Source organism: Lucilia sericata, unplaced genomic scaffold, assembly GCF_015586225.1.
Source record: "Lucilia sericata isolate MDLA Ls3-8-SP2 unplaced genomic scaffold, ASM1558622v1 Contig000286F_arrow, whole genome shotgun sequence".
Lineage (NCBI taxonomy): Eukaryota > Metazoa > Arthropoda > Insecta > Diptera > Calliphoridae > Lucilia > Lucilia sericata.
In genome coordinates, this window is record NW_023994311.1 from 421,830 (window position 1) to 431,262 (window position 9,433).

General features: G+C 34.4%; 1 protein-coding gene across 2 annotated transcripts in view; it reads left to right on the forward strand.

Annotated features, from left to right (window-relative positions):
- LOC119603281 (mitogen-activated protein kinase kinase kinase 4) overlaps positions 1-9,153 on the forward strand; it is a 34,364-nt gene extending 25,211 nt beyond the window's left edge. For both annotated transcript variants that reach the window (XM_037955267.1, XM_037955268.1), the window contains 9 exons: positions 3,852-4,061; positions 4,143-4,677; positions 4,733-4,970; positions 5,029-5,536; positions 5,600-6,848; positions 6,915-8,292; positions 8,354-8,460; positions 8,526-8,705; positions 8,943-9,153. In XM_037955267.1, the coding sequence (XP_037811195.1) occupies positions 3,852-4,061; positions 4,143-4,677; positions 4,733-4,970; positions 5,029-5,536; positions 5,600-6,848; positions 6,915-8,292; positions 8,354-8,460; positions 8,526-8,705; positions 8,943-9,026 (4,489 nt within the window). In that variant the 3' untranslated portion in view covers positions 9,027-9,153. The remainder of the gene's footprint in view (positions 1-3,851; positions 4,062-4,142; positions 4,678-4,732; positions 4,971-5,028; positions 5,537-5,599; positions 6,849-6,914; positions 8,293-8,353; positions 8,461-8,525; positions 8,706-8,942) is intronic.
- The last annotated feature ends 280 nt before the right edge of the window (positions 9,154-9,433 follow it).

Sequence of the window (9,433 nt, forward strand, 5' to 3'; positions counted from 1 at the left end):
AAATAGTTGATATAGTTTCCAAGAATAAGGTCTTTAGATTTGATTTCAACAAACATATAGACAGACGGACATAGCTTAATCGATTTGTCGTGTAGGAAGTCGCTTTATTACTGTTGCTTAAAGCAATGATGAAGAATAATTATACAATTCTGAAAAGGATCGTAAATAGGATAAAATACTTTGTAATAAGACCCATCAATTTTCCTTAAACTTGTAAGTTAAACAGATAATGTTTACAGGTTGCATTAATACCACACAGAAAACTGATAAGTACAATTGCTGCCCAGGATAGAAATCAAACTCGAACCCTAAAATTATTAAAAATAAATTCGAAAAGTTCGACTAAAATTAAAACATACATATACATCTACTTAATAATACAGTTTCTTAAGTCAAAATTATAATCACATCTAAGAATACTAGGTCCACATGCAACCATTGAGTGTGTCTGTGATATTAGTCACTTAACAATGAATCATATAATTTTCTTTTATTACTTATCTATTATTTGCCATACTGTCGGCTGCTGATTTTTCTTATTTTATTAAAGAACTCTTTGCACATGCTAATTAAGTGTAAAATAAATATAAGATATATGAATTTTTCAATACTTTTGACTTCCATTATATCAGACAACCTCATCTAACAGCAGACTTCAGTTATTTTCGAGTGAATTCACTAAATCATATTAATTTAATTATATTAATAATAAATTTCAATACAAAATTCTATTCAGTTATTATAACAAATTATTTTTGTTAGAAAATTTATTAGGACAACTCTTTTTTTTTTTTGTTGCTGCTGTTATCAACAATCAATGTAATAATTGTTGACTTTAGTATTTAACATGAAATGACACCATATATTAAAATATTAAGGCTTTCACAGTTTATGCTAAAATAAAATATGGAGTTTCTAAAAAGTATAACAGATGTTTGAAAATACATATATTTTATATATAAATATATGTATATTTTATTATATATAAACTAGAGTTTTAGAATTTAAATTTGAATGGATTGCTGAAAGTGTCGTAAGTCCTACTATGAAAACCTAAATGTTTTACCACTACTTAAGGTAAAATTTATAATTTGACTTAAATACTAATATAATATGTGTATCAGTTAATAGAATCACCATGTAATTTTTATTGTACCATAACAAATCAAAATTTCTATGCAGTTTAGTACATGTTTGTAGAACCTATATGACGAATACTAATATACGGTTGTATGGGAGCTATACGAAATAATGGACCGATTTTAACCATTTTCCATTGGCTTCGTCTTTGGGTCAAAAGAAGAGTATGTGCTAAATTTCATCAAATTATCTGTAGAGTGCGCACAAGGTTTACATGGACACACAGACGGATATAGTTAAATCGACTCAGAAAGTGATTATGACCCGATTGGTATACTTTAAGGTGGGTGTAAGACCAATATTTTGGATATTAAATACATCAGCACAAACGTATAGTAATTGAAATTGAAATATTTGAGGGAAATGTTCAAAGGGTTCAATTTATTGACTGACCAAATAGTAACTCCTTTTAGTTATATTAGCCTGAAGCACGTTTTATTTTGTCTGTTATAAAAAACCTACACAAACATATACACATGCTTTACCCTTGACTACTACACACTTCTAATCTTAATTATCTATCCATGACTGATCGATTGTTAATTTAATCTGTCCTTAAAACAGAAAAGTTCAACATACAATGTCTTTGTAATCTTATCTATAAATCAAAAATAAACTAAAATAAAAAGAGTTACAACGCATTGTATGTTGGGTCCCTACTCTCTATTTATTTATACACCAAACCCTAGGCAATATTACCGATACTTGTACGACTTTGTACTTCTATAAATATTTAACACATTTTGCTTAGATTGATAACTTTATTAACAAAATGTTAGAATGTCGGATGGTTTTTTTATTTATTTATTTAATTGGTATTTAATAAGTATTGATTTGTTGATTGACATAAACAGGTGAATGAGCTAAATTATAGTTGAATTTTCGTAATACATATTTATCATAATAAATTGCAAAATTTTAGAAATTTCTTGCATCAGAAATATCATCAGACTTGTGCGGCGAAATTCCCTATAACACATAATGTGTAAGTTCATTGATACATAGTTATGTTTACACTTTGAAAAATATCAATTCACTTTTAATGGAAAATGTTTAACATAGATATGTATATAAAATCGGTAACCATTTTTTGAACCTAACTCTCATACAACTGGACCTGCAATTATAGCTTTATATTAATTATAATACTAACCCTTCAAAGACAGCCAAATCAAAAAATAATATAAGTCTAAATTTTACTGACGATTTTCGCAATGTTCGGGCTTAATTGACCCTAGCTACCATACAAAGATTAATTTTAGAAAATAAATCCAACACACTATTATGATAAAAAAGTTTTATAAGAAGATTGACCCATATTTGGTCTATATAAGAACTGGTTTTTATTTTTATCTAAAAATGGCTGAAACTTGTATATTAGGGTGGTCCTGTTTGTATGGAGAACTATCGGACTTCTGAAGATAATTCAATACAATTTGGTATATGATTTTCTATTATACTAAAGAAGAAGGCTATTAAAAATCTGTAAAAACGGTTCATTTTTTAACCAACTCCCATATAACTGGACCTTCAAAAACAGCCAGATCAAAAACAAATATGAGCGTTAATCATACTACCGATTCGATTCGGACTCATTGACTCAAAAATATAGTGACGTCAGAAAAAAATTGAGAAATAGTATATAAAAATCAATTTTGGGTCCACAATTTTTTAAAATTTCAAATCGACCCTATCCATTCCACATTTTTTTTGCTCTTAAAGTTTGTTGGCGAGTATTAAAACACTCAAATTGCCAGGTTATGCCATGTAGGTTCTGAGAGAGCCCCCAATCGACCTATACCTTTATATAAGAAGTTGGAGCTACCTTCATATAGGTCACCAATTAAATTCAAAATAACCTCAAGTGAGGCAAGTAAAAAGAAAGCACGCAATTAATGCAAACAACCTATAACTTGGAAACAGTTATACGGAGTAATACACTCAATTGCTGCGGTTGAGACGAAATTCTGTCGAAAGGTTGGCAACAAACATAATCCTGGACGTTCTTATAAAATAATGGCGATGACGCGATAGTTGTTCCCCAACTCAGACCGTAATTCAGGTATGATCCTCCGATCCATTTGACATATATTATAAAAAAGTACGTCGAACAAGTAATAAATTTTCCCCGAGCGTTACAAATGTTTTCGCGCCAAATACGAAAACATTTATAACGCTCGAAAACTTTCGATATAAACTAGTGTTATTGTTCGACCGGCAACGTTTACACGGTGAAATGCATGACTTTAGTTAATCTCTCTTATAATTTTAGTACCCAAACATGTAGATTATACTATTAAAAATTCATGTAAATTTATGTGTGAATGGTTTCAGAAAATCGATCCAAAATCGACCAAAATGACCCGAGAAACAGGTTTTCGTTATCAGAACACTACTGGCTATCACGTAGTGATAGGTCCTAATTTTGGTTATAGCCCTTAAAGTACATACATATACCTATATCGTATATATTTTGTAAAATATTCCTAATATCGCCTAAATGTCAGACTTCTCTTGTGTACAAACAACTCACACTCCTATATATGTACATACATATGTAGTGGAAACACAAATAAAAACAATTTAAATAAAATCCCCCTATTATGAAAAGGGGGAGTTTATTTATTTTTAAAATTACACAAATATTATTCCAGCATTTTTTCTGATAACAATATGTATTTTCTCTTTTTGTTTTTTTTGGTCTAAAACAGAGTTGAAATTCGTATAAAACAATCACCCTCCAAACCGATTAATTATCGCAATGCGACAGTGGATGAAGATTTTGTCTCAGGACATCCAGACGATTTGCTGGCGGCACGTTTTGAAGAATATGGCACAACACCGCCAAGAACACGTTTGAAAAATAAAACAAGAGACTGGGAGAGAAAACAAAGAGCACAAGCAGTTGCATCTGTGGGACCGTAAGTTATCCATATTTAAATTTATGTAAAAAAAAACAATAGTTCATTGTCTTGATTGCAATTTTCTCATTTTCATTTTAGATGTACTGAATCACCAGTGATGCCTAAAAAAGGTATGACACGTATGGCACGTTGTCGTGTATTGCGACGCAACACCATGGACTGTGCTCTGCTCAATGAAATGTTTGTCAATGAAGACAGTAGCAATGCCAAACGTACAGATAAACGGGCACAAGCTTTATTGCGTGAATCCGAACGTGAGCTGAAAAACTCTTTGGCTACAGTGGCAACTAATGCTGTTTTGGGTGGTTATAATCCACGTGTAAACAGTTTCAGTGAGAATGTCTATAACTCGGAGGCCCTGGATAAGTGTACTCCTCTTAATACAGAAGTGCAGCTGAGATATCAACAGCCTAAGGTGGTTGAATCTTGTAATCGTTATATGAGTGTTTCATCACGTCCTATAGGATGTCGTTCCTCAGCTCCACCTTTGGCCTTTGCACATCAGTTAAGCATGGGGTTTCAAGCCACGCCCGGCTTTAAAGTACGCAAAGAGTTTCATGAAACATTTGCCAATTTGATTAAATTGGGTAGTGTAGATCGACAGGACGCCAAGGTGATTATAGGAAACAAATGCTAGTAGTTTTCATTGGTAACATTATTTTTCTTAGCTATCTCATGAGGAACACACTTGGCAGACAGAAGTTAAAGATCTTATATGGTTGGAACTGCAGGCTTGGCAGGCAGATCGTACACCCGAACAACAGGATAAATATTTATTTGCTGCTCGTAAAGATGTATCAGATCTATTGACACAAATCATAAACTATAAATTCCAGCCGCGTTATCGTCGTCAAGAAAGTGAGCTTAGCATGGATAGTGGTTTGGGCTCAGATAGTAACGCCAGCTGTAAGTAGAAAAAAAACGATATCAAAGCAAATATTAATAAAAAAAACTTATATTACAGCACCCCAACCACAGAAAAACTGCACCGGTTGTTTATCATTGTATTGTAAAGACTGTGTTGACCAGCAGGAAATCGCCATGAAGGAGGTGGAAGAACTTTTAACGCGTCTAGAAGCTGCCGAGGCTCTTTATCCTTCGTCACAGGCCATGGGTGCTTTTCATCCCATTTACAAGAGTGAATCGTTTGTGGGTCGCATAAAGACCATGTGTCTGTGGTATAACATTACCAAACAGGCTAAATTGAAACTAACCATATTGGGCAAAATTTTAGCTCGTCTGCAGGGAGAACGTTTCTCATGGCCTGTACAAACTTCCTATACGGCCGAGACAAGCAGTGGGAATTCTACGGCTTCTGGCTTAGAGTATGAAGATTCTGGCATGAATTCCATAGACTCAACCAGATCTTCGGCCACTCCTCATAGAAAGTTGTCGGGACAAACGGGCCATAAAGTACAGTTTTTGTTAAATGATGTAGCTCACATACCGGGAGATACTACTAGTAGTAATGAGTAAGTAAACTGGAAAGCAAATTACAAAAAAAAAAATTCTTATTTACAACATTTTCTTTTCAGCTCATCTTCAACCGAAATTAGCCAAATATCGGAGGGTTTGGGTTGTAATCAGTCCTCGGTAACATTTCGTAAAACATCCATGCATGATATCAATATATTCAGTGTTGAACCTTTGCGTAATGGCAGTGGGACAAATCCAGAACAGTCTTGTGTTTTATATCGTAAATTTATAGAAAATGTTCTCAAGTCGCGGGGTCTAGCGAAATCATTGGCTTTCCTGCACAAATTGCACAATGTAGTGATGTGCAAGGCCCAGATATCGTTAGAAAAGCCGGGCACTGAAGATTATGATTTTGAGACTGAGAAAATCGAAGAAGACTTTCCACGTTTAGAGCCCGATATAAGCCGCGAACAGATAGAGGAGTTGAGACGTTACGGCTATTGGAGTGAGGAATACAAATCGATAAACTTGCCCACTTACATTCCAATATTTGTGTTTCTGAGCGGTGTGCCGCTGCAGTTTATGCATGAATTTCTACGCATGCGTTTGGAAACCAGACCACCAAAACCCAATCCTCTTAGTTTAGAACAACTAATGAAGGAACTACGAGAAGGTCTAACTCTAGCTTTGACACATCGCGAAAGATATCAGCGTCATATAACCACAGCTCTGGTGGAGAACGAAAAGGAAATGGAACGTTATATCAGTATATTGAATCAATATGATGCCACTGTGCGCAAAGTATTCGAATTATATTTGGATTACATCGATCAATTGGTTCTAGTCGCTAGTCCGGAAACACATCAAAAATCTGCTTTGGAAAAAGAGTGGATGTTTACTAAACTTATATCGCCCATGATATCGGGCATGCACACCTTGGCAGCCAAAAAATTCTGCACCATTATACGCAATCTACTTAAGGGAATATCAGAACGTTTAGTCAATAGATCTCATGAATTGGATATACAAATCGATGGCACTACCCAAAATGCAGAGACTGAATTGAAATGGCAAGTTTTGACCATTTGTCGGGAAACACAATCGCTGTTCACTGTCGAAAGAGAATGTTCTGTGAAAGTATTATTTTTTGCCAAAACTTTTTGTCGTGATGTTGAGTCAGCTGATTTTCATCGTGAACATTTCGAACATGATGTGGATGCTGGTCATCCAGACGATTTTCTATGCGAAGAAATCAAAGATTCCTTTAAGTTACTGCAAAAAGATGTTCTAGATGTTAGAAATAAATTGATAAAAATCATAGAGCGAGTTCAGGATAGATGTTCACCGGTATATGTTATGGATTTGGATGTAAGTAAATTGAAATTAATATTACCAATTTATTTGTTATAAATTTTGGAATTATTTTTATTTTAGGAGCAAGATCGTCAGGCAGTTTTATCCCGTACTCGGGAGATCCTACATCAAGGCTATAAATTTGGCTTTGAATACCATAAGGATGTCATACGTCTATTCGAGCATCGCATAATGGCGAATAAAAATCAGGATTGTGAAATTGATTTGGCCTTGGGCATCATAACTTTCGCCAAAATGTGGATGCAATTTGTAACGGAACGCTGTGAACGTGGTCGCGGTATGCGTCCCCGTTGGGCCTCCCAAGGTTTAGAATTTTTAATTTTAGCCTGTGATCCCCAAATCACTAGACATTTAGATGAGACACAATTTGAGAATCTTAAAAAGAAAATGGACTGTTGTATTTCTCATGTCATAGGCATAACATCAGAGCCGGAAAAAATTGCCCGCAAAAAGGCTTCACCAAGAACAAGAAAAACCTCTTCACCGGCCACCAGTCGTTCACGTACACCTACACGATCGCCCATGTCGGCGGGCATAATAGTCAACCAAATAAGCCAACAATCGCCTCAGTATAATAAATTTTTACATCCTCAATTCAGTCATAAGGAAGAACTTTTCCAGCGTACGGAATCTTTAGATTCCACTGATTCGGCAATGGGCATTAGTGCCAGCAATACACCAACCGAAGATTTACGTTTAATTGTGCCTAACATTAATGCTAAGACATCACCCACAGCACCAACACAAACGTCCCCAATGGGGCCGGGCGCTAACACTGATGCCTCTTTGGCCTTAAGACAAATACGCATACGTGATGCCGTCAATCGTCTTGACTTGGATTTGGACGAACATTTGAGGGAACGCAATCTTATTGGTCATGTTAAGACATTGAATACCTGTGATAAAGTACAAATGCGAGCACGTAGTGTTAATTTCCGTTGGCATCGTGGCATCAAAATTGGCCAGGGACGTTTTGGCAAAGTCTATACGGCAGTCAATAACAATACAGGCGAATTAATGGCCATGAAAGAAATCGCCATATTGCCGGGTGAGACGAGAACGCTGAAAAATGTAGCGGAAGAATTGAAAATTCTAGAGGGTATTAAACATGAAAATTTAGTTCGTTACTATGGCATTGAGGTGCATCGTGAGGAATTGCTTATTTTCATGGAACTCTGTTCGGAGGGTACTCTAGAATCATTGGTCGAGCTTACCGGTGGTTTGCCAGAGGGTCTGACAAGACGTTTCACGGCTCAACTTTTGTCGGGAGTGGCTGAATTACATAAGCATGGTATTGTCCATAGGGATATAAAAACGGCGAATATATTCTTAGTGGCCGGTGGTAATAGTCTGAAATTGGGTGATTTCGGTTCAGCGGTGAAAATACAAGCTCACACTACTGTGCCGGGAGAATTGCAGGGTTATGTGGGTACACAAGGTATAGGTTTATAGGTTTTTAACGTATTTTTTCGGATTAATAATGTTTTTGATCTTTTTAGCTTATATGGCTCCTGAGGTCTTTACTAAAACCAATAGCGATGGTCATGGCAGGGCAGCTGATATCTGGTCGGTAGGCTGTGTTGTGGTCGAAATGGCCTCAGGAAAGGTAAGTGATGTTTTTTTGTAATTATATTAAATTTAATGAATTTTGTTTTGTTTTCTTATGTACAGCGTCCTTGGGCTCAATTTGATTCCAATTTCCAAATTATGTTTAAAGTTGGCATGGGTGAAAAACCCGAAGCACCCGAAACTCTATCACAAGAAGGTCATGATTTCATAGATCATTGTTTACAACACGATCCCAAAGATCGTTTGACAGCTTTGGAACTCTTAGAGCAACATTTTTGTAAAGTGAGTGTGTACCATTTAAGCATTTTCAATTTTGTATTTGAAAATTCTCTGATTGGATTTCAAATATTTCTAATTGTAGCTCAAAATATTGTAATTCAATTTCAAAAATATCCAATTATATTTGAGAAATTGTATTTAATTTTTTAGGCGGGAACATTAGCAATTGGAAATTTCTGAAATTCAGTTAAAATTATTTGACATTTTTGTAATTTTATCTTCATATCATTTTCTTTATAGTATGGTCGTGATGAGGATTTCAATACTGAACAGTTGGCAGAACAAGGTCGTCGTTCATTTAGACGTAATATTAAAACAAAATAAATAAATTTCTTAAACGACTAAAACAAATTGAGCATTTCAACGATTTTTGTTTAAAATATACCTCGCATAATGCAATAAAGAATTTCAGACAATTACTAACATGTGGTCTAATTTTGTAAAAGATAAAGTAAAAAACTTACCAAAATTTATGTTTTACCAAATGGTACTCTCACTATATAAATTATTATATTAGTTTGGTTTTTCTCTGAATGTTTATTATTGGTCATTATGCTTAAAAATTAAGTTTAAGTTTATTTTTTTTATTTGTTGGTAATTTGGTAATTTTATACCGAAATATCTTTATAAAAATGATTACTTAAGCTGTTAAAGGTTCTACAAAAGAAAAACGACAGTTTTATACATTTTTATAAAATCAAACAGATGTAATATTTTTAAAACAAAAACTA